The 25,586-nt window shown below is 47.4% G+C and overlaps 1 protein-coding gene across 2 annotated transcripts; it reads right to left on the bottom strand.

The window, feature by feature from the left end:
* Positions 1-3,656: 3,656 nt before the first annotated feature.
* LOC114586967 (solute carrier family 22 member 6-A-like) lies at positions 3,657-20,844 on the bottom strand. 2 transcript variants are annotated; one of them, XM_077920239.1, is made up of 10 exons: positions 20,096-20,844; positions 17,188-17,291; positions 16,573-16,727; positions 12,936-13,104; positions 11,545-11,668; positions 9,892-10,007; positions 8,034-8,248; positions 6,921-7,029; positions 5,367-5,570; positions 3,657-4,187 (listed from the first exon to the last, which is right to left on the bottom strand). In XM_077920239.1, the coding sequence occupies exons 1-10, from the start codon at positions 20,513-20,515 to the stop codon at positions 4,091-4,093; spliced, it is 1,713 nt and encodes a 570-aa protein (XP_077776365.1). In that variant the 5' UTR covers positions 20,516-20,844; the 3' UTR covers positions 3,657-4,090. The 2 variants fall into 2 exon arrangements, with proteins under 2 accessions (XP_077776365.1, XP_077776366.1); XM_077920240.1 differs by lacking the exon at positions 3,657-4,187 and having other exon boundaries at positions 5,432-5,590.
* Positions 20,845-25,586: the final 4,742 nt, after the last annotated feature.

The following is a 25,586-nucleotide window of genomic DNA, read 5'->3' as shown; positions in this document are numbered from 1 at the left end:
CACCATAATTCAAAAGCATCAATTCTTCGGCGATCAGCCTTCTTTATGGTCCAGCTCTCACTCTCATACATCACTACTGGTTGGTCTAGGCTACTCTTTCCCTATGTCATACCCTCCAGCTGTACTGGGGCTGATGGGACTTGTAGTTCAAAATATCTGGAGAGCACCAGGTCAGCACAAGCCAGGATATGCTGAACAGGTGCGACAGAATATGTGCCTTGTCTGGTCTTTAACAGTTGTGTCAGTGTAAATTTCAGCCCACGTTCGTTGCACTTCCTAAAACAGTACACAAACCAAAACATGGACTTCTGCAGGTTTCATGATGCAGTTCTCCATCCAAAGACTGTGTACAAAAATATTTAGTTTTGTTTTTAAAGAAATGCTTTTAAAGACACAAGCACAGGTAAGGCTGGAACATTGGGAAACTGAGAGAAACCAAAATCGGCAGACTTATCAGTAATGTGCCAAATTGAACTAAAAACTGGGAAAATAAGAAACCGAGTGAAACTGAAATGGACATATCTGTCCATTCCTGAGGACAAATGGATCTGGGTTGAGCTTCTTTGTGGAAGACCTTAGCTTGGCAAAGCAAACCACGGTGCCCTGTGCATTTCCGATCTTCCAAACCATGGTTAGCTTAAGTGTACGGTGAGGTGTAGCATCGGTGCCACTGGGACAGAGAAACAACAATAACAAGTTAGGTGAGTGGATCTGCAGGCCAGAAGCCCATTTCCATAGTCACTGTACAAAGCAGAGCAGACAGGAAACAGCTGTGAGATTTAAAACATCTCTCCTTTGTACAGAGTAGTGCTGTATGTGGGAACTCGCTGGAACACGGGCCTAGATTAATGGGGTGAGCTTGCCATAGAACACAGCTGGGCCTTTCATGGGGAGAAAAAGGTCTTAGCCGTCGAGAAGGGCTGCAGAAAACAGCGGAGATGAGAGTGTTTTATTTTCTCCTACGTTTCTTTGCTCATTTCCCATTGGCAGGGCCTGTGTGCTCTATTCATATCCAGGAGCCTGGCTGGATAGAACCCCCAATTTGGCAGGCAGAAAAGCTCCGCTTTCTTTTATTTTCACCAAAGCAATTTTTCCTAGCCTTTCTGCCTTTGTAGAAAGTTATTGGTGGAAGAGAGAAGGGAGTTTTAAGGTTTGATTTCTCATGGTTAGGAATTGGGGGGGGGGGGCAGCGGCTTGATTTTGCTTGCATTTTAATGAGGAACTATGCAATGCACATATTTCTGACCTGAAAGCACTATACCTCAAATTCCACACGTCTCTGAATTTTGCAACACACTTTTCCAACTCAACCATGTGTGCAAAAATGCACATATTAGGGGGACTGTGTGCATTAAAAAATGCACGCATGGGTGAAAAATCACACCCAAAAAGGTATTACGTTAGGAGAAGATTGCTTGGGATAAAAGTGCATATTAGTCAAAACTGCACACAGAAACATTATTGGGAGAAATTTGCACTAAAATGCTGACGAATCTTCATGAGCATTAAAAACAAAAATTGCAAATCACTGCAGCAATGTGAAGAACAGAATGTGAGATGGGGGGGGGGGTGATGGGAAATGAGATACTGAGAAAAACTGAAATTGATTGAGCCATCCGTTCCCTACTCATGGTCCAGAGTAAAATATCTGAATGTTGCAGCACTTCCAGTCTCCTCTGTGGATGAGAGATTTAGCCAATGGTTGGTGGTGACATTTGAGAATGTAGCTTGATCTTCATTTTTCAGCAAACCAGCCTGATTATTGGGCTACTAGATTGGACTAGCCCAGTAGTCCAATAGTAGTCTTCAGCTTCCTCCAGCCCCAGCATTGCCAGTGTGGTGTAGTGGTTTAGAGCGGTGGACTCGTAATCTGGTGAACCGGGTTCGCTTCCCCGCTCCTCCACATGCAGCTGCTGGGTGACCTTGGACTAGTCACACTTCTCTGAAGTCTCTCAGCCTCACTCACCTCACAAAGTGTTTGTTGTGGGGGAGGAAAGGAAAGGAGATTGTTAGTCGCTTTGAGACTCCTTAAGGGGAGTGAAAGGCGGGATATCAAATCCAAACAACTCCTTCTTCTTCTTGCCAATGTTCAGGGGTGATGGGAGTTGTAGAGTCTTAGAATTGTAGATTTGGGAGAGACCCAAAGGATCAGCTGGTTCAACCCCCTGCAATGCAGAAATCACTGCTAGCCCTGAATCTCCCAACATTCAGTGGCACCAAATGACCCAGCTGTGGTTTAGTATTATCAGGATGTGAGGAAACTGGTGGTTGTAGACCAACAACAAGTGGAGGTCACAGGTTAAGAACGTAAGCAGAGCCCACAACTGTTTCTGTTCATTGCAACTTAGGAATTAGTAATGAATGTCCACTGTGGGGAGCTAGATGCTGACGGCCTGCCAATTTTTATGCATCTGTGTTCCCTGGTAGGGAGGATGGTGGCAGAGGTCCCGAGTGGCACTGCCCAACCCCCTCTGGGTCCTGAGATATGCCCAACCCTGCCCACTGCTGGTGCCAGCTTTGAGATTTTAAAAAAAATGTTTTAAAGTGGCTTCCCAGTTAAACTGCGTGCCCTTTTAATCTCTGAACAGGTTTCCTTTGGTTCTGCTGATTAATTGACTCAAATTTACAGCTCTGGAAATTAAGGTCTTGCCCCTACACCACAAGCTTCAATCCCTTGCCTTCCCCCTTCAACCTTGCAGGTTTGTTGAGACAGCTTAGATTTTTCTGTTCACCGACCTTGACCACCTTTGCAGGACTACAAGTCAGCAAAGTTTGTGATGCTGTCATGACTATCACCTGTTTGACCAGCCCCAGAGCAGGTGGAAGCCCTGATCCCTCAAACTGTGCATGGAGGTGGCATGCCTTCACAGAGAAATGACAAAAAGGGACACCAAATAACATCTCTGTTTCCCCTAGGTCACTTTTGTGAGCACCAGGCATTGGCCCCAGGTACTTGAACTCCCTGCCTTCATAGTGGGGCTAGGAACTTGCTGCTTTTTTGTTTAAAACAAAAGCCAAGAACCCATGGGGCTATGATCAAATGGGCACAAGATGTTGGACATAACATTATGATGGATGACTGGGAACAGTTATGGACCACAGGTATGAAGTTTACGGCATGTAATGCCTTAAGAGAGAATATTATGAAAATGATATACAGGTGGTACATGACACCAGTCAAGCTTGCAAAAATTTATCATTTGCCCGATAATAAGTGTTGGAAATGTAAAGAAACTGAAGGTACATTCTTTCACCTTTGGTGGACGTGCCCAAGGATTAAGGCTTTCTGGGAGATGATATACAATGAAATGAAAAAGGTATTTAAATATACCTTTCTGAAGAAACCAGAAGCCTTTCTCCTGGGCATTGTTGGCCAATTGGTGCCAAAGAAGGATAGAACTTTCTTTATGTATGCCACGACAGCAGCAAGAATACTTAAGGTCATTGATGGCAGGGGAGATGTGCTTTCTGCATGTGCATAGAAAAACTGCATTGGAAAAAAGGAATTTGAGAAGGAAGTGCTGAAAAGGTTTTCAGCAAATCCAAGAAAACTTGTTCTAGTTTAATAAAACAAACAAACAAACAAAAAGATGAAAAAAGGCATGTTCTTTGTAATTTTCCAAAATATACTTGACAACGACATGAAAGCTACTCCCTGATGTTAATTTTTTTATTTAGCTTCCCAGTTTTCAAATAACTGAATATTTTTACAGATTTTTTTTTCTGAGCACTTGGGGTGAAAATAAAGTAATTTAAAACAACTGTTGTTGAGACGTTTCATTCCGAATCTGCTAGACAGAGCCAGAGAGGGTGATGACAGGTGGGTGTTCTGAACCCCTAACATAAATGCTGGCTATGCCCATGCAAGAACATCTGGAATTTTGCACCCCAAATGCCGGTTTCTGCATCGTTTTGCCACAAGCAAAAAGGCTCGGCCTGATCTTCTGCCTGTGCCCAGAGAGATTCTTTGTTTTATTTGGTCCATTCATGTCAATTTCTGACGCTCCCTCGTCCCTCCTCCCTCCCTCCAGAGGATGCTCAAGGCATGGCGATTCCCAGCAGATGGCCAGCAGCTTCCTCTGCCCCCATCTTAGCACAGTCCAGGTTCCTGGGGCATCTCCTGGCCCACCTTCTGCAGCAAAACCTGCTCATGGTCCTTGGTAGGGGGATGTTGCTCTGGCACCTGTCTGTTGGGGGATAAAAAGGCAAGACATTGTCAGAGCATCTCAAGGCAGCTGCAGACTGCAGGGGCCATAGCTTTGGACCAGGATCTTACTGCTCCTCCCGACCCCCTCCCTTTAAACTCAAATTTATTTTTCTTTTACTTTCCTTATATGGCAGCTTTCCCTCTGAAAGTCAGCCTTCATTTGCATCGCTCCACATAAATGAGCAAATGTGAATTTTCTGCAAAGTTGAGTCAAATGGGTCTGCAGCCAGAATCAAATGGGCCGTTTTTGCCCCTTTTCATGCCACTTCCGGGTATGTGGCGATGCGTGCTGTCATGGTCACGCATGCCTTGACCATGCATAAATGGGGAGTTGCCTGTGTCAGTTTGCATTTCTTAGTGCAGAAAGTATTGATCTGATACGTGGAGATCTTTCCTATTCTGATTAATACAAGAGGATTTTAGAAGCTACTAGAAGCTTCTCTGTGTGAGAGAAACAGGCAGAAAGGTCATGATTGTTTGGGTTATACCTTCTGGGAAGCTGGTTTGAACTGGTTCTCTTATGTCTTTCAATTAAGGTCATGCTGACTATAAATACAGGCCAGAAGGAGCCTGGGTTTTACTTTCTCTTTCTCTCTTCTTTCTGGTGTGGTGTTCTGTACATATTATGCTTAGAGTTAAGTTTCAGTCGTGTTATAAGTTTTTGTAAATGCTGCAAATGAGTTTCTTGTGGACAGTGCCAATCCTGAATGTACTGGATTAGTGACCATTACATTGCCTTCAGTAGCAGTAAAGCTCTGCTGGATGAAATAAAATTGCCTCTGGTCTATTTTTTGGAATCTCTGCAACATGTGAAGGTTTTCCTCCACATGTATGACAGCCTGTGCATGGCATGGTTTACTCCCTTCTGTAAGTCGCTTGGAGGCGTATAAAGAAATTTCTTTAACAAAATTCAAATGCATTAGGAAATGTCTAAATATATATAAAGTATATATTTAGAAATGCATAAATTTTTGTGAGGAAACAGGCTCAAAAACATGCATTTATAAATGCATTTATAAATACAAATTGTGCTTTTCGTTATTTTTTTTTTAATGGCGGAGAAATGCGAAGATGGGATGTGCTGTGGACTCATGAATGGAGACTTGCGAAAGTTTCCCCCTGGCCATGCCTTTCCAGGAGGCCACAAACAGGGACTCACCCACTCTCAACTTCTTCGATGGTATCTGAGAGCGGCCTGTTGCGTGTCTCTGGCAGGAAGAAAGCGGCAATCCCAGACAGAATTGGGGCTGTCCCGTATATGAGAGGTGGGAGGTATGGAAAATATTCCCCGGTCATTTTTACCATCGGCGCCACTATGCCCCCCACACGAGCCAGGGTGCTTCCTAGCCCCATCCCGGTCTGTCTGCAAGTGTAGAAAACAACCTTTAAAGGAGAAACCATAAAATGGTAAAAAACAAAAGGTTGGTTTATCTTGGTTCTTTAAACAAGTAAACAAATCAGAAAAAGGGAACCAAGATCTGGGTGTCTTTTTTTTGGGGGGGGAATATTTTTTGTGGGACTTGATTATTCAGAGATGCTGCTTTGGGGGCTGAGCCACAAGTTGCTTGGCACAGCTTCTTTGGGCTGAATGTCTGAACAGGCACCAATGAGCATTAAAGGCTGTATTTTAGCAGCAGAACATCTGCTTTGTATGCAGAAGGTCTCAGGTTCAATCCTTGACATCTCCAAGGAGGGTTAGGAAAGAGAGAGAGACCCCTGCCAGAAACCCTAGAGCAGCCTTTCTCAACCTGTGGGTCCCCAGATGTTGTTGAACTACAGCTCCCATCATCCCTAGCTAGCAAGGCCAGAGTTCAGGAATGATGGGAGTTGTAGTCCAACAACATCTGGGGACCCACAGGTCGAGAACTGCTGCCCTAGAGAGATATTTCTAGTCAGCATAAGGCGATACTGAGCTAGCTGGACCAATAGGCAGCGGCGTAGCATGGGGGGCACAGGGGCGGTTGCCCCAGGCACAAAATTGTTAGGGGTGTAAAATGTCAACACCCGGTGCTGCCTCAATACAGCTTTGCACTTCCGTTGCTGGGCTTTGTTGAAAACAGCTTCTCCATGCAAATCAGGAAGTGACCTCTCCAGACAATGGGGCAACTCTTCTTTTCTTATCTTGGCAGCTATGATCTCCTGGGTGACGTGGATCGCAAGCATACTCCCTTCCATCCACCCCTTCGGCGTGGCCCTGATCGCTGGCAACCCATGCTACACCACTGCCAATAAGCTGTGCCATTTTAGGGGGTGAAGCTTAATTTTTGCAAATTTCTTCAGTGAGGGGCTTTAGAAATATGTTTCTGGGTGTGAAGAAGTCAAATCTGCTATGATTTTTGTGGTTAGACATTTAGTCCCTCCTGTGCTCCTAAGTTATATGAGACAGCATTAAGTGGATGTTTGTGGTCTTTGATATCTCTGATCTCTCTTTCTCACATGCAAATAGGCACCTCGTTGATGGGGCATCCAAGTAACAAGCATATTCTTAATGAGCTTTGCTACTGCCCAGGCAATTATTTCTGTGACATGTCGGGAATGGCTTTGTGCTGCTGTATCAGGAGTCTGGATTCAGAACTGGTACTTGATGAAAGCTGCATGTTCAGATGATAAAAGAGATATCATACTCTAGCCCACCGGCTCCAATTTTTCTCAAATGTTGCCAGTTGTTCCATATAATCTAAAGGGGAGGTGACAGTCAGAGGTGCAGACTTACCTGATCACGGTTGGGTAGAGCTCGCCTGTGTAGAGATAGAGGCAATTAAAGGATGAAGCCAAGCATCCTTTCCCAAGCACTGCCAGGGAGGTCCTCAAGGTGTATAGATCTTGTGTGGAAAAGAGTCAGGAGACACATATGGGGTTATGGTAAGTTTTCCATCCCTTACACCTTGATGGTTATTTTATTTTTCCTAGCTACCAACAAGTCCAGGGAACTGCAGGAGGATCTGCAGCTAAATCACAGAAAGCGTGGTGGCTAGATAGTCATCAACAGGGGACTCTACGATGTCGTAGCCTCTAGACATTTGTTGCGGGAAGGAGAACAACAGAAAATGCAATTTATACTTCTTCCTGCCACTACACATTCTTTTTCTACTCTCAGATAATTCTATATTGGTTTGCAGCCTTAGGCTGAGATCCCGGGCTCACTTATCTGGGAATAAGTCCCATTGAATATAGTGGGAATTTTGAGTAAACATGCATAGGACTGCGCTGTGAATTCTGCTGATTTGAAATCATTTCTGAGTTGCTGAAACTCTCTAGATTAATACCCAGTCTTTCATTGTATGCTGCGTTAGTTTTATGATGTTAGCTGCCCTGAGCCCAGCTCCGGCCAGGGTGGGTGGGGTACAAATAAAGATTTATTTATTATTTATTATTTTTTCCTACCTGCAATGTGGGAAGATATTTCTTTGCTGTCCTCCAGAGAGCAATCTCCATTTTGAACTGGACTATTGATATTTTTAACATTTAAGGATTATTGCCTGCCTATTTTTTATCATGGCATCTCTTGAATCCTGGCAAGACTTCAATGTGAGTAAACCTCACATTTTAAGTACGGTATTCCAGAAAGCTCTCCCATCCAATTGTTCCCATCAAGGAAGCATCTACCAGAGTCATTCTGATGCATTAACTAACAAACAACCCTAACAAAGGAAAGCTATCCAGTGACTGTAGCAATTTGAAAGAGGAGAGGGGATTTACCAACTAAGTGCCATCGGCCGCCAAACCACCTCATGGGACTGATTTTCAGAGCAACGGGTGCAAGCGGTGGCTATGCACAGTGCCAAGCAGCGATGACGTTCACCACCTCTGTTTGACCTCAGCTTACCTTGGGGCACAAATATATTGGCCAGGATGGCTAAGCCAGCCAGGATGACAGAAGAGGCCTGTGTAGTTCTCCGTCCGATGTAGCTCATCCCAATGGCGGCACCCAGCTTGGCCGGGATGTCGATGCAGCCAAATGCCACCTGGATCAGGTAGATGCTGAAGCCAAAGTTCTGGAGGTCCATGACGAGGCCGTAGTAAGCGAAACTAGTTGCAAACCTGGAAGGTAAAAGGTAAAGGTACCCCTGCCTGTACGGGCCAGTCGTGTCTGACTCTAGGGTTGTGCGCCCATCTCACTTAAGAGGCCAGGGGCCAGCGCTGTCCAGAGACACTTCCGGGTCACGTGGCCAGTGTGACGAAGCTGCTCTGGCGAGCCGGCACCAGCGCAGCACACGGAAACGCCGTTTACCTTCCCGCTATAAAGCGGTCCCTATTTATCTACTTGCACCCGGAGGTGCTTTCGAACTGCTAGGTGGGCAGGAGCTGGGACCGAAAGACGGGAGCTCACCCCGCCGCGGGGATTCGAACCGCCGACCATATGATCAGCAAGTCCTAGGCGCTGAGGTTTTACCCACAGCGCCACCCGCGTCCCTTGGCAAACCTGGAAACGGGGTGTAAAAAGGAGTTGGCACAGAAAGAAAGGCAAGGGATGTGCAGGTTTTGGTTGTGGTGGGTAGCAAAAACCACACATCTCTCAGCTCCAAAAGCCATTACTTCTGACACAAAGTAATGGCTTTTGGAGCTGAGAGCTGTATGGATTTTGCTTGTTACCAATTTGACAGAATGCAACGAGATTCCAGCAGGACATAATCTTGTGTCACTCACACTGTTGATCACTCCATAGCCCTAAGATACAACCTGCCCTGGAAAAGATGCTACAAACACCAAATACAGTAGTACCTTGGTTGTCGAACTTAATCCGTTCCAGGAGCCCATTTGACTTCCGAAATGGTTCAAAAACCAAAGTGCGGCTTCCGATTGGCTGCAGGAGCTTCCTGCACCCAATCGGAAGCAGCAGAAACCGCGTTGGATGTTTGGCTTCTGAAAAACGTCCGCAAGCCTTAACACTCACTTCTGGGTTTGCGCCGTTCGGGAGCCAAAACGTCCGAGTACCAAGGCATTTGACAACCAAGGCATTTGACTGTACCTTCTTTCTAAACTCTTCTTTTTTATATATGTGGCACAAATATATAATCTGATTTGGGGATAAACTTGACTTCTAAATGTCCACAGGATCAAAGTGTTGGTTTAACTCTATGAGCCATAACATTTATTCCATTAAATCTACGTAATTTTTCATAGGACTAAAGCAACTGTTCTGGAGCGGGGGTGGGGGAGGAGATCATTTATTTTGGCTTTAAACAATGTACACTTATGTCACAGTGGGTATGAAACTGGAGATAGAGTTTTGACATATAATGCCGTAGAAAAATGGGTTGAATAAAAGCACTCTGGTGGTGTGGGTGGGAAGTCAATACATGAAACAACGTAACTATTCAATTTGAAATCAGTTTTTTGGGGAAATTGGAAATTAAATAAAAAAATTATATTGGAAAAAAGAAACTGGAGAGAAAGTGTATGACAGCCATAGGTTTGTAAGCAGTTAGGTTAAAAATAATGTACTTAAAATAAATAAATAAATAATAATAATAATCTGTTCCCCATCTAATCAGGAACATCTTCCATTCACTCGAATGTTTTAACATCACCTAAAACATCCTAAAATTTTGTAATTAGGAACTCAACCTCTTGATAATTTTAGTGTTGCATTTTAAAAAGAAACTGAAAACCAGGTTTCCAGCCCTGGTGAGAGTATTTGAATTTTAGGAGCGGAGGGATGAAAAGTAACAATCAAAGCGTACCAGACACTGGAAATACAACAAGAGATCCGGCGCACGGTGGGTGTACGAACTAAGCTGACAGCTGTGTAGGATGATCGTGTCAGAGACAATTCTTTCTGCATGCTAGCTTTTAAGACCTACAGGAAGAAAAGGAGAACAAATGGTTGATCTTACTCGTCACTGATGCAGGAGCTTTCTTGGACTGCCCCGATTTAAGGAAAGAATGAAGGCAAAGGTTGGCAGAGGCACTGGCGGCAGAGCCTAAAGGACCTCAGGAAGTCTGCCATTGGCCTTGGGTGACTGACAACCTTCCCCAGTCCTATCTCTTGAGTCACCAAACCTGCTGGGGATTGTCCGTGTGTCACATAGTGCAATACTCCCTAAGTAGTGGCTTGTAACCGCCAAATACTAGGAGTGCAGGGAATGATTCCCGTTTGCAAAGGTGGATAATGTTGGGTTCACAGTTTTTAAAAATATGTGCACTCCAGTAAATAAACATGTACTCAGCTGAAAAGGAGGGAAAGATAGGGTTTAGAACATGCCCAGAAATCCTGTGCTGGAGGCATTTAAGCAGAATGTTGCCTATCTGTTAGGGTTGTTGCAAAGCTTCAGGGGGGCGGGGGCGGGCAGGAATGGGTGGACCACTTTGAGCAGTGGGCCAAGCTGTGCACCCATCTGTCACCTGGCATCATATGACATCAGGTTCCCACCTTGAGCTGCAAAGGAACACTCCTTCCCTTTTTAAATTGGCACCCTTCCTTGCTCAGTTTAAGCTTCAGCTCAAAGGAATGCTCCATTGCCTTTGAAGCATGCATTTGGTGCTAATTGAAACTGTTGCTTTACCTGTCCTGTGCATGTCATCATGCAATGTCAGGTGATGGACAGGTGAGTTTGTAAGCTCAGTGGCAGATGCCCTGCAAGCAAAATGTCCCAGGTTCCTTCCCTGGCATTTCCATGAAGGACAGTGAGAGACATAGTCTCTGAAAGCCTGGAGAGAGGCTGCCAGTCAGTGTAGACAATATTGGCTTAGCTGGACCACTGAGCGTTTTCTATTGTTCATTTAATTTCTTTCTGGTTCTAACTTGCTTTTATTTGTTGTATTTCATTTTGTCAGGTCACTTTGAGACTTTATCTCTTGTATAAAGTGACAGAGAGATGTAATATATAAATAACGCTGATACTAATGATGGCAAGGAAGTGTTTTCATATGGTGTGTGTCCCCCCCCCCCCAATATGTTAATACATTCGTACCTTGGAAGTGAAATGGAATCCGTTCCGGAAGTCCGTTCAACTTCCAAAACATTTGGAAACCAAAGCGTGGCTTCCGATTGGCTGCAGGAAGGTCCGGCAGCGAATCAGAAGCCACAGAAGCCCTGTCAGACTTTTGGCTTCCAAAAGAACATTCGGAAACCAGAACACTCACTTTCGGGTTTCGATTGTTCGGGGGCCGATTTGTTTTGGAGCCAAGGTGTTTGAGATTCAAGGTATAGCTGTATTGTGTTTCTCCTAAAGGTTCCCTCCAAACTGAGTCACATTTGAATATTTCAAAATTCAAAGATTCACATTAAAAAACAACAACACATCCAGCCAACATAACAGACACGGATTCACAGAATGTGCGCACCCCTTGCTTGTGAATTTGGTTGCATCAACAACCTCAATTCGTCTTTGTACCTCTGTGCTGAGTTTCTCTCCCTCTTCCATTTTCCTGTTGATCTGCGCTACCCTCTTAAGAACTTTCACAGCCTGTTCCAGTCGGTTCGAGAGTATTAACCACCGTGCGGATTCTGCAAACCACCTAGGCAGGGTTAAAAAAAAAGTCAAATCTCAAACTGTTGGAGACACAATCACAGTAGAACCAGTACCCCGGGCAACTTCTGCTTTCTGCCTTAAGCATATCCAGTGCCGTGGTGCAAATATCTCTCTGGTGCCCCCCCCCCCCGTTTCCCAGAGTTGTTGACCTTTCTTAAGGGGGGGCGGGGACTTCGGTCCGGCTCGTTTACATTGTGTGGTCCAACGCGTGCTTGGCGCTGCATGTAGGTAAGAGGCACCCAGATCGCAGCCCAGATGCCCTCCCGCGCCCTCCTGCGCCGCCTCCCTCTAAGTGCCCAGTGCCCCTTACCTGCCCCCATCTGGGGAAGTCCGCACGACAGGAGGGCCAGCAAGCAGGTCAGGTGGCTTGCCGGCTGTCCCATCCTTGCTTGGTGCTGGGATTGCACAGGGTGCTTCTGCAGGGAGGCGCGCAGGCAGCGACGAGGCCAGAGAGGGGTGGGAGAGACATGCCCACCCCGCCCACACTCCCAATTGCACCTGCCAGGCACCTAGGTAGCCCCGGCGGAAGGGGATGCAAACAGGTTTCCCTGAGTCAGATGTTGGTTTCTGTTTCCCTCACTGAGCAGCTCCTGGTAGTCACAAGACTATGTTTTCATTCCACAGTCCAGATACTGTTGGATTCCCACGGGAAAGGGAGATGGGATGTGACGTTTACTGGTTTCCTGTTTCCTTTGTACTGTCATTTCTTTGTTGGAGTTGCTCTCTGCTTCCCACAGAGACAAGATGTATATTTGTATGCTCTCAGCATAGCTTAGAAATAAAGTGTAGCAATGTAGCCATACCTGCCTCATCCTTTCGTTGCGGACTCTGGGTTATACTCTGCTGGGCTCAAGCCAAGATGAGCCGTATCAGCTCGAAGGACCGGAGCTGAATTTATCTAACATCGGACGCAGGGGGTTCCGATGGGTGGCTGAGAGGAGAGGAGAGGGCTGCCCCAGAGCTGGGAAGGGAGCACGCCCTGACTCTCCTTCCCGGACACTCAGCCTGTGGTGCCTTCCAAAATCTGGCACCCTGGTGCCCCGCGCCCCTAACATCTGTGGGCAAGATGCCCCTGGGTGGGCCAGCCCTGCTTGTAGCAGGACTAACATGCGAATGAGCCATTTGGCCAAATGCTCGCATAGCAGCAATTCATGGCAAAAGTCACAGGAGCTGTTGGGTGAGACCCTGGCTGCTCTCTAGGGTTCAAGGGTTTAATTAAGGGCATGTTCTGCAAAGGGATGATGTGTGCTCACCAGGAGTAGACAAAGAAGGCGAGAAAGGGCACTGAAACAGCGAACTGGAGCCAGCGCCAGTCTGGGAGGGCGTAGGCCAGTCCAGGAAGGATGATTTGCCCGGTGGTTGCGGAATATCCCACCACAGTCCCAGCAATCGTGCGCACTTTGGTTGGTACCCACTCGAGGACTAAAGGAAACACAGAGAGAGCAAAGATCAGTCAATCATTATATAGCAACAGGGGCTGCATCTACACAGCTATAAAAAAACGCTCTGCAAATGATCTGGAAAAAACGTTTTACAGCTCACAATGTAAAAATTCATTCAGTTCTAACTTTAGCTCTACAGCGCCCTCTGGTGTCACAGTGTTACAACACACATATATATTCCACTGGGATTCATACATCTCAGCTCTGTCTACACTGAGTGGCAGAGTCTGCCCTGGGTTTCAGACAGGTAGCCTCTCCCACCTCTATCTGGAGATGCCATCGGCGAATGAACCTGGGGCCTTCTGCAGAGATGCTCTGCTACGGAACTATGGTCCTTTTCATAAAAATAAGGTAAGATTCTAGTCTTTGTGTTTCTGGATAAAGGGCTGATCTAACTAGGAAGATAGGAATCATAGAATTATATGATTATTCTCTGCAGAAGTGTATGTTTATTAAAGTAGGGGTGCAGCAAGGGTTGCCAACTCTCTTCTTGCCCTCTGCTCCCCTGCTTTTAACAATGACTGGTTCTGCAGATATTACAAGCTGAGAATGCTACTTTTTCTTCATCCCATAGAAAACCTGCACCTTGCTGCACTGTTCAACTGTTTCAAACCTTCTGCACCTTCTGCACTGTTCCCTTCTGCACCCTGTCAAGCTGCTGTTAAGGAGCAGAAGAGCAGGCCAGGTTGTGTGTTTTTCCGGTCAGTTGGCAAATCTAGCACAGGGCAGATCAAATGAGATATTGTTTTGCATTAATTATTCCCATATGACCAAACAAGCCTGGCATTTCTCTCCCCCCACAATCCGTCTCCAATGTTTCCACATCATGTGACCCACCCACCCTTTGCGCCTCTCCTCTCTGCGTGTGACAAAGCAAATGAGAGCCAGGTATGCCAAACCAGGGGGATAAATATTTGTACAGCTCAGCAACATGCTGAGGGCAAAACACAGCTAATGGAGTCAGGAATGCAAGAAAATGCAAACACGAAAACACTCTTCCACATGCCACCATGCAAAAGCAAGCTTTCCCCCTGCACCTCCCGCAGCTGCTTGGCAGGCAGAAATCCAGCAGGTCTAGCTTCAGCCACTGCTCCATTTCCACACTGGAGTAAAAGCTGCACCCGTTACATAGCGACCTGTCTTGCAGGTGTTAAAAGCACCAGCCTCTAAGTCTGTGAGCGGAAATGTTTGGAATTACAGAGCAAGGGGCAGTGTGATTCAGTGGATAGAGACAACCATGAGGCTCAATGGGTGAGCTTGATTCAGTTTCCGCTCTCTCTAACCCTTCGGATTTTTGTGGGGGTGGGGGAAACAGGGAGAATGATCTTCACATTTGGGCTTAGGGTAGAAATAGAACAATGTTGGGGGGGGGGTGTTTTTCCAGGATAGTCATTGCTGAAATTCTTTGACAACTTTTCAAATGGTTAATTCTCTTACAAGAGAGCCAGCAGTGGTTAGACAAGTGTAGAAACAGGACCAGGGAGTTCTGGGTTCAAATCCCCACTCACCACTGAAGCTTACCAGGTGACACCCAGTTAGTCACCATCTCTTACACTTGTCTCCTTCACAGGGTTGTTGTGAGGATAAAATGGGGGAAACCATGTATACCAATACGAGGAAGGATCAGAATTGTGGAACCAACTTTGTTCATTGTTTAGCTACAACCCCAAGCCAGGAGCCAGGTATAAAGTAGTATCTCTGTCATGCAGAATAAAGGAACAGGGTGTTTTTTTGAACACAAGCTAAGTTCAGAACCAAGCTTCCAAGTCGTTTTACATCCACTCCTGGTTTTCCTCCAAGCATAGTCTTTCAGCAAACTGATTTTGGAGAAAAACACCTGCTGCTCTTTGTTCGAACTGCTGGGAATCAGAACTGCTGGTCCACCCACTGCAAACCACCCAGAGGCCTATTAATCGATCCCAATCTATCTTCTGCCCATCCCTGAATTGTGCACCAACTTGAGCACCTCAGAGGAGAGGTGGGGTGAATCTAAATGGTAGATACTGCAGGGTTTTGATGCTTTGTTCACAACAGGGGGCCAGGGGCAGTGCTGAGGGAGAGAAAGAGCCAAGATGATGGACACCAAAGCTCTATTTATGGGACTGCCTCTCCTGGTATGCCCTGCGGAGGACCTTAAGGTCCATGAATAATCATAGTTTAGAGGTCCCAGGCCCTAAGGAAGTCAGATTATCCTCCACCAGGGCCAGGGCCTTCTCCGTGATGGCTCTGACCTGGTAGAATGCTCTGTCTCATGAGACCAGGGCCCTGCAGGATTTAACCTCCTTCCGCAGGGCCTGTAAGACAGAGCTATTCCGCCTGGCTTTCAATTTGAATTTAGCTTGTTCTTTTATTTCTCTTCCTTCCCTCCCCTTTTTATGAAGATTACCCGGTCTGGGATCCCACAGCTAATTCTCCCCTGGCCTCCTTGTTGGCCCAAATAGGACTAATTTAGCCACCCTGGTGTGTGGCTGGAATGCTGGAATGCAGTCTGTTGTGCAAAGGTAAGAGACTCACCTGTTGCTTCATTGGTCCTCTGGTCCCTAACTCACACTGGCAGGCAGCCCCTGGTAGGTGGCTCACGGAAGAATGAGACCCTTGGGCAGAATAATGTTCCCTACCTCTGGTGTGGAGGAATTGAATTGACCTAGCTGATGCTGAACATCATAGCCTTAAAATCATGAAACAAGATTGAAAGGGCCCGATCCAACGATGTTGCTGCACTAGTGGAAACCTCTACAACTGAACTCCCCTCCCCAAATCTGCTCGGGAGGATCAGGAGAACCCCAAGATCAGCACATTGGCAGAACAGGGTCAAGATTGTTCCACCTGGCAAGCAGAAATACTTCCTTGGATGGAACTAGCACAAAGTTGAATTCCATCCAAAGTGGCCTTAAAGTTGCATTTAAAAACGGAGGGTTGCACTCAATGGAAGTCCTACTCAGAGTTCACCCACTGAAATGAATAGACATGACTAACTTAGGACCATTAATAGTAACGTGTCTACTCTGAATAAAGCTTAATTGGCATCAACCCACAAATTAGAACAAAATTCGCAAGGTCCACAATCAAATTCTGAAATCTTACGAAAATTCTAATTTGTACCATTCCATCTACCCTGTCCCAGCTAGGGAATGGATGAATTTGGCTGTTTCCATTCTGTGTGAGTTTGCATACATGCAATCACTTCCACTCTGGGTTTGTTTTAATAAATGCATTTACTTTTTCTTTTGGCACATTTCCTGTAAAATGCGCATTTTTTAGAACCAAAAATTCCTTTGGAACGGTGCATCATTGAATTGATAGATGCTTTCCAATCCAGGCACCCAAGAGCTTCGAATTGGGCTGGCTTGCTTCAAAATGCAGGCCGAACCAGTTTCTCTACCATCCCTGGGACTCTGAGATAATGGTGCTCAACTGGCCTCATCGGTCTGGGCCTTGCGACTCTTACCTAAAGACATGCAGTTCAGGATAATCCCAGAGTACGACATGCCAACCAGGAAGCGGAAGACGCAGTAGGCTGTGAGATTCGGGGAGAAAGCGGTGCACAGTCCCGCAACGGCCATCTGCAGGTAGGACCAGCTTAAAACTGGCTTGCGCCCAAATCTGCAACACAGGACACTGCATGAATATATTGCCATTGCTACAGTACCAACAATCTGAATGCTAACAGCAGGACTGGTCCCAGATTCTTTTTTATGGGGGGGGGGATAGAGTCTAGCAAGGTGCCTCTCAAGCTGCAGGTTTCCCGGATGCTAGCAACTGATTTGGGAAACGGCCTGTCTACAGCCATACTACCCTGAACACACCTGATCTTGTCTGATCTCGGAAGCTAAGCAGGGTCAGGCCTGGTTAGTACTTGGATGGGAAACGGCCTGCCAGTTTGATTTCCCACAATGCCCCTTTGCGGGAACAGTGCTGCTGAGGCCGGTGTTTCGTCAAGCCTAATTGAGACAGCAGTTCACATCTTCATCTGTTCCCCCACCCTCCACCTGAGTTGTTTCACCCACCAGGCCTGAGCTTCTCCACCCCTGAGCAGATATATTGAACAACCACAGATACCCACCTGTCAGCTAAGCTCCCAAACACGAGAGCGCCCACCAGAACTCCCCCCATGTAAATAGACTGTGCCATCTGTCTCCTGGTCCGCAGGTTACACACCAGATCCCACTGCATGGATGGAATGGAAGAGCATTAAAATGCAGGCAAAGCAACCCTTTCACACAAGAAGAGGAAACGCAATCCACCTGCGTCAGTCAGTTAAATGCTGTAGGTATAACATCCCACCACTAGGGGGAGGTGTGGTTCAGTGTGTCGCCCCCTAGAGGAGAAGCTGGGTGGTGGGAGGTCTAAAGCAGGTCTGGGGAATCTGATGCTATCTATGATATTGTTGAATTCCCAACTCCCATCAGCCCCCCAATCTTTGGGTCTGCAGCATGGGGTGCCAACTTGGCACTTGAGGGCACTACAGCACCTCTGAGGTCTTCTCTCTGGAGAAGCCCCCACCCTGCCTCTGCGGTGATGAGGTGGTGAGGACCGCTATCCATTTCTCTGTCAAAAAGCACAGAAAGCTAAAGGAGGAAGTTGAAAGATTGACACTCTTTCTCACTTCCTCTTTCAGCTCTATGCGTTTTTCAAAGCTGTGGTCAACTCTGCTGGATGGGACTTTTGCCCAGATCCTTTGGAAAAGCGAAGTACAGTGGTACCTCGGGTTACATACACTTCAGGTTACAGACTCCGCTAACCCAGAAACCGTGCTTCAGGTTAAGAACTTTGCTTCAGAATGAGAACAGGAATCGTGCTCTGGCGGCACAGCGGCAGCAGGAGGCCCCATTAGCTAAAGTGGTGCTTCAGGTTAAGAACAGTTTCAGGTTAAGAACGGACCTCCAGAACGAATTAAGTACTTAACCCGAGGTACCACTGTAGGCAGGTGCTGATTCGGTGGAGCGGGGTGGGGTGGGGGAAGCATTGATAAGAGCAACCGATGCCCGTGGCACTTGCTCAAAAATCCAAATGTGCCCAAAGGCCTAAAAACATAGCTGTCAACTTTTCCCTTTTCTTGTGAGGAATCCTATTCGGAATAAGGGAATTTCCCTTAAAAAAAGGGAAACGTTGACAGCTATGCCTAAAAAGATTGTCCCATGCTTCCCCCTCCTCAGTGGAATTTTCTGCATGCTATTACCTGATATCACATCCCCTTCCTCTTGCTTGTTGAATTACACTGTGAGAAAAATGGTGAACTGAAACACAGGGTTGCTGCTGCTTTAGTACATTTTACCTTTTTGCTACGTTAACCTTTTTATCTATATAAAAAGAATTGCTACATGAAAAACAGGCAGATGGCATGCACAGAAAACACCAGTTGAAACATTAACCTTCCTACGCTGTGGCAGTCGATGTGGCTGTTCCCTGCAGCATGAAAGCAAGTGTCCTGCTGAAAGAGAGCGGTAATATACATCTGGCCTAGTAACCTACTTCCAACGCTGGACAGCCAAAGTGCCTATGGAAAGTCCACAAGCCAAACATGCAGGCAATAGCCCTCTTCCGTTGTTATTCCCTGGCCTCTGGTTGATCAGAGGTAGACTGCTACTGACTGTGGCAGTTTCACTTTGCTCTTGTAGTTAGCAACTGATGGTGGCAGGATTTCAGTGGCCAAGCAAAATAAGATATAAAGCATGATGGTGACTGTATTTGCTACCTATACTGAATACGCCCCTCCCCCCTTTAAAAGCAGCCTAGCCCCCAGCCCTCCAATCTTAAGTACAGTTCTCCATATTTCCATGCCAGGTTGCAATTTTTTAAAAAATAGTCCTCCTGAATATTCATCAGCAATTTGGTGTGAATTTCTCCCAATACAGTGATACTTTGGATTACAGACACTTCAGGTTACAGACGCTTCAGGTTACAGACTCCACTAACCCAGAAATAGTACCTTGGGTACTATTGCTTCAGGATGAGAATACAAATCGTGCAGCAGCGGCACGCCGGCAGCGGGAGGCCCCATTAGCTAAAGTGGCGCTTCAGGTTAAGAACAGTTTCAGGTTAAGAACAGACCTCCAGAACAAATTAAGTTCTTAACCTGAGGTACCACTGTATTATTGATTCACATATAGAAATCTTTCTGTGAAGTTTTGCCTAGTATACACATTTTTGCAAAACAATGTTCCCTAAGATAACACATTTTTACATGCAATCTTCACACGCATGTATAATTTTATATGCAACTTACTCCAGTATATATGTATTTGTGTGCAGGTTGCATGTCTGGAGAATTTCACTGTAAAATTCAGAGAAGCACGCCTTTCAAAGAATGGTGGCTGTGATTCAGTTTGCACGTTGCTCTGGGACGTGTGAAGTAGGCAGGCTCACTTATAAATACGAACAGAATTGGCTCCCCCCCCCCCCCGTGCCTACACTGGGGTCCCAGATTAGGAGCCTGTGAGGGCCAGCTGCTCCTCCAAGCCCTTGCCACACCCTGCTTGGGCCCAGACTGATGAGGAACAGGCTTGCAGCCTTGAACCAGGCAAGAGAGAAGAGAGGTCTGTTCTGAGGTTTGGCACACTCCCCAAAAAGGCCACTAGCCACTTTCAGCACTCACATTTTCTTTGCCAGCGCAATGGGCTAGGAGATAGTTAAATTCTCCCTGCCACGGATCCTGATAATTAGCAGCTAGTTCTAGCGGGAGAAAAAACCTGCCCATTAAATGCAAAGACACATTCAACGCCATGTCCCGCCTTGGCCCTCGGATGTCTCCAATTAGCAGAGACTGAGCTGGGGGGGGGGGCTGTGGCCCTCAGGATTACAATCCTCACCAGTCCCAGACATCATGGGGCTGCAGGAGGATGTGGTGCAAGTCATTTATCAAATGCTTGCCTTGAAAAGCTATCCCCTATGAAACATCACTGCACGTGGAACCCACGTGGAATGCCATGGCAGCCTGACCCCCACCCAACCTGCCGCCCAGGCCCTCTCACCTCCATGATGATAGTGTTGACAAAAACGCTGTTGTCATAGATCCACCCATCGTAGCACGGCTCCGTGTCCACCTGTGTCACATTGTGGCTGTCATCGGCGCTGGAATTGAGGAGGTGCCAGCGGGGTGTAACAAACCGGCGACACTTCTCCGGTTTCCCGGCCACGTCTTTGGGGATGTAGATCCACAGGAGGTCCTCCTCCTCCACCCCTGGCTTTTGAGTGGTTCTGTTTGCATGGCCAGGGCTGGTGGCGTTGCCGATCAGCCGGATCCGGCAGTGGTGGTCGGGGATGGCGGCGGAGAAGTTCTGCAGCAGGTTGTGGCTGGCGACCAGCAAGACAGGAGTGACCAGCAAGGCCACCTGCAGGACCTGGAAGCGGCCCATGCCCCCGATCTTCTCAAGTAGGTCGGCAAACGCCATGGTGGAAGAGGGAGGAACGTTTGGAGGGGGACGACTGAGTGGCTGGCCTCAGGAGCGATCTTTTGTGGCCGGGATCTCCGGAACGCATGCCAGCCCCAGGCAAACCCTTCCCACCCTCGCTGGAAGAAGTTTCCTCTCGCTAATTCAGGGTCAGGATCTTTCTCAAGGCAAAGCTGTGACGGCCCCCATCTTGGCCGCAGCTGAAAACATCGCAGGCCGGCCTGGCGGGGGAAATAAAAAACACATTTCCAGCAACCTGTTTTGTGAACTCAAGTCATCCCTGCAAGACTGTTCCTCACACAGGCTGTAAACTGCATGGGGTGTTTATGAGTCCCTTTTTTCTCCTCTGTGTGTGTGTGTGTGCCATAGCCTTGAGGGGGGAACCAATGGGGCTAGGTTTCAGAAAAGGGGGGTTGTTCTCTTCTCCATGGGATTATGCAAGCCCTAATCACTTTACTTGGGTCAAAGTTCTAATGAGGCTTTGAAGGATTAGTCCAAAAGGGATAGGAAGGAGGAGAAAATGAAGGCATTCAGTAAATGTGGGGCAGGGTGTTGCATGGAACAAGTATTAGGTTTTTTTTGGGGGGGGGGAGGCGTGTGGAGAAAGGAAAGAGGGGGAGCTGGCTGTGCTCTCTTGGCTACAGGAAGCATCGTTTTTTGTTTCTTGTTCCGTGCTCATAATCTTAAAAAGCGGACCGCTGGAGATCGCCTGCCCTGGAATGACAAAGGCAGGAGATGGCACAGCACTGGAGAGAATGATTGTTCTCATCAGGCAGTGGGAAGTGGCTCTGTGGTAGAGCATCTCTGTTGCAGCAGGCAGAAGGTTCGATCCCCAGCACCTCTGGGTTGCACTGGGTGAGATTCCCTGTCCAAAAACCCGGAGGGCTGCTGCCAGTCAGTATGGACAATAGGGAGCTCCATGGACCATTGGCTCTGACTCAGCAGAAGGACATTTCCGATATTCCCCCATCAGGCTCTGATTGGTGTGTGTGCAAGCTTTTGAGCTACACAGGGCGCTTTATGATTTTGCCCCTTTCTGGCTGGGAAAGAGCTGTGTGAGCCTGGAAAGCTGCCAAGAGGCAGCCCAGGTGAGGCAGCTGCCTGCACCAGTGTCACAAAGGGTCCACGTGGGAACAGTGCCAAATTCTTATCGCATGTGACTCAGTGAAATAAACAGGAGCTGCACAAATAAGGGAAGTTCATTAGCATGTGAGGCCTTCAAATTTGGTGTGGCCATATCAATTTAAGGGGAGTGTGTGTGTGTAGATACCAGCCAGAAACTAGCCCAGGGGGTAATGCAGCCCCCAGCCTAAAAATGCTTCTGCAACCTTGATTTATTCCCTATATTTTTATTTGCTGGCTGAAGACACTGTACAAAGAACAGAGTTGTGATTATTAACAACCTGTCTGCTTTTTTGAGGGGGGGGGGGGGAGTTTCTAGCTTTCATGGCCGAGATGCTAATGTGTGAAAAATGTGACTGCCGTGTTCTTGACAGACGGAGCCCAAAGCAGCCAAATAGTGTGGTAAAATGACATCAGGGCAGTGTGCTTCATAATTTCTGCCTTCGGGGAGCACCAGCCGCATTGACTTCACCCCAAGTGTTGAAGCGTGGTGTTCCACTGTGTGTGGCAAAGGATTATGGGACGTGTTTTGGGGATGTGCACTCAACACAAAGGGTACCTTGCCCAGGCCGGTTGAAGCTTCCTGTTGACTCAAGTGAGTGAAGAACAAATCCCCCCAGTACAGTGGTACCACGGGTTAAGTACTTAATTCGTTCCAGAGGTCCGTTCTTAACCTGAAACTGTTCTTAACCTGAAGCACCACTTTAGCTAATGGGGCCTACTGCTGCTGCCGCGCCGCCGGAGCACAATTTCTGTTCTCATCCTGAAGCAAAGTTCTTAACCTGAGGTACTATTTCTGGGTTAGCGGAGTCTGTAACCTGAAGCGTATGTAACCCGAGGTACCACTGTACATTTAATGCTGCCTTGCAATGTGTGTTGCAGGGCAAGATTGCCCAGTCCAATGAACCTTGTTCACCATTTCCAGTCATTGTCTAGAGCACGGCCAGCAGTGGAGCAAGCCGATCAGGCACCTGGGGCAGCGCGCATGCCCTGCACCCATGAGTGGGGCGAGCTGGGGCAGGACGCTCCACCCTACAGCTGAGGGGAAAGTGGTGGGTGGACCGTTTGGGGCAGCGGGGAGCCTGTGGGCACCCAAGCCTCCGCGTCACTTCCAGGAGAGATGCGTGGCTCAGGCGCGCTGCAGGCCCCACGTTGAGTGCTGCCCAGCATTTTGTCACCTCCCTCAGTGGTGATACTTGGGGCGGCTTGCCCCCTACTGCACCCCCCTTCCTCCAACCCTGAGCAGGGCTGTGGGCCCTTGAGGCCAGAGGTCAAACGTGGGCCCCAGGAGTTCTCTGCCCAGCCCTTGGGACTCCTTCCAGGCCACGCCCTCTCGCTGGCCCCCCTACAGGGCTTTTGCTTGCCAGGATGTGTCCTTCAAGTCTGACCGTGTGTCCGCTTGTCTGGATGGGGAAAGGAGAGGGGTGTGCACAACCTCCTGGCTTCTGCCTGGCTGGGAAGTTGCCCATTGTAACACATTATTTTTGCCTCCCTCATATGCCTGCTGCGATTATAAAAAGGAACAACCCCCCCCCCAATTTATTTCACCTTGAGCTCCTTGGAGGAGAGTTGAATCATAGAATTGTAGAGTTTGAGGGGGCCACCCTGGTTCATCTAGTCTGACCCCCTCCAATGAAGGAATCTTTTGCCCAGTGTGGGGATCGAACTCACAACCCTGAGATTAAGAGTCTGATGCTCTGCCGAATGAGCAGTCCATCAGGATGTGGGCCGAGTCTGAAAGTTTGTCAGTCTTTTAAGCCATCTTTTTACGCCATCTTGCTGGGTGCGGGGGGGGGGGGTGCCTCTCCTTTTTGACAATTTATTAACATTTTGGGGAAACTGGGTCGTGTTTTTTTGTTGTTGTCACTGTCTTCGCTTGCCCTTGCCCTCACTCGCTCTCAGTGATGGCATTATCAAGTTAGATTTGACAGGCTGCACAGAGTTGTGATGCCGTTCTAATCTAGGGTTGCCATATTTCAAAAAGTGTAAATACGGACACAAAAGTTGTTGAAGCCATCCTGAGGAGCTCCGCGTACCCCTTCCCCCGCCCCTCCTTTCCCTTCTTCCCTCACGCCCTTCACGCTCACCACTGAAGCCTCTCTCCGAAACTTTCCGCCAAATGTGTCCAGAGAAACGGAGGAGATGATTGTTAGGCTGGACCCAGGAGCTGCCTCCACGGCCAATCAAACCTCAGCAGAGCTGCTAGCTGCAATATGGGCAGGAGAAGCCCCATGAGGAAGCTGAGGCTGCAGTAGGGTGAGAGTAGTGGTGGGGCGGGAAGGTGGTGTGTGCTTTTTGAGATATTTTATGTGAAAATGGCAAAAATGACACTGCCGATATGGGCTGCCATATGTCCTGATTTTCCGGGACATTTTCTTGCTGATTTCCATCTGAATGCTGCTTCTGACCGCAGTATTACGGGCATGTCTTGGAAATTCCAGACGTATGGCAACCCTATCTAAGCAGTACACAAGTAAGAAGGGGACCTTGAAGGGATGAGGTGCTTCAGTTGGAGCTGGCACTGGAGGCTGGTCCATTGGGGCAAATGGGGCACTGCTCTGAGTCTGCCCTCCGCCAGCCCCCACCTGCCTGCCTTTTTGACTTACAAGCGGTCAAAGGCAGGCAGAGGAGGAGGATGGGGACGAGGGATGGAAGGATTCCAGTTCTCCCAGTTTCTCATTCTTAAATCCAGTTCCCCACATTTTGCAACGATTTGAAATTTATTGATTAAAGAAAATTCCCCGTGAAAATTCACCAGCATTTTTAGTACGAATTTATCCCAATAAACACATTTTCATATGCAGTTTTGGTGAACGTACTCATTTTTGCAAGCAATTTCCCCTAATGCAATGCATTTTTGTGTCTTTTTTTTACAATTTTTTTAATGCATGCTTTCCCTTAAAATGTGCATTTAAAAAAATGGTTGGAAAACTGTAACCCGAAATTGGGGAAAGTGTGAATTTTGAAGGATAGCTCTGTTTCGGTTCACACGTGGTTTCAGAAAGGGCAAGTTGGATAGATTTGGCTTTGAATGCATACTGAATTGAATTCTTCCTCTGTCCCTAATGGGGCAGAAACAAGAGCTCCTTAGCTCTGCCTGCCATTGGCTGTGGCTCCAGCTGTCATTGACTCTGGCTCCGCCTACTTTGCCCTCCCTGCTTTCTGCTCCACCAGCCCCAATGGGCACCAGCCGCCACTGGGAGCAGGCATGGGGAACCAATGGCACTCCACAAGACTGTGAATATGTTTGTATAGTTCAAGTATTTCCCGGCAGAAATGAGCACCCTGGTGAAAGTCCTTGTTTGACCCCAAAGTAAAAACTGGACACTATTCCATCCATACTTGACAATAATTGAGAGTTGGTGCTCTGTGTGCTGTTGCATTTCTTTGATGGCTTCCAAACAAGTCCTGTTGTTTTGCTGAGCCTCACCTCCCAAGAAAACCCACATGATAAGGCAGGGATGGTGAACAGCCCACTGGATCTGGCCATGGCTGGTTTTCCCTTCTAGCCTTATTTGCTCCCCTCTTTCCCTTCCTCCTCCTCTCCTGCTGGCTTCCTCTGCCCAAGTAGGGAGAGCTCATTGCTTTGAAAGTGTTGATCTGATGGCACCTGCAACCTCCACTTGCATCTTCAGTTGAACCAACCTCATCTGCACATTCTGAAACAATATGCAACCCAAAACACAGGGTACCTCCCCTCCCCCAAAATGCATATAACTAGGAAAATCATGCCTTAAAATGCATGTATTTGTGTCCCTAGTATAACATCACCAGTGTGTTCTATTAGGGGATATTGCATTAGGATTGGGGAAATACTAGATTCAGTTCTCATCTGAAGCTGATTCTATCAAATCTGCACTGTCCGAAACCCATGCGTGAACCAGAACACAGCTATCTGTTAAAATTCACCCTCAAACGAAATTTGCCTTGCAGTTTTCCAAGTAAACAA

Source organism: Podarcis muralis, chromosome 16 (genome assembly GCF_964188315.1).
Source record: "Podarcis muralis chromosome 16, rPodMur119.hap1.1, whole genome shotgun sequence".
In the NCBI taxonomy this organism is placed as follows: Eukaryota; Metazoa; Chordata; class Lepidosauria; order Squamata; family Lacertidae; genus Podarcis; species Podarcis muralis.
This window is presented reverse-complemented; position numbering and strand designations above follow the sequence as displayed.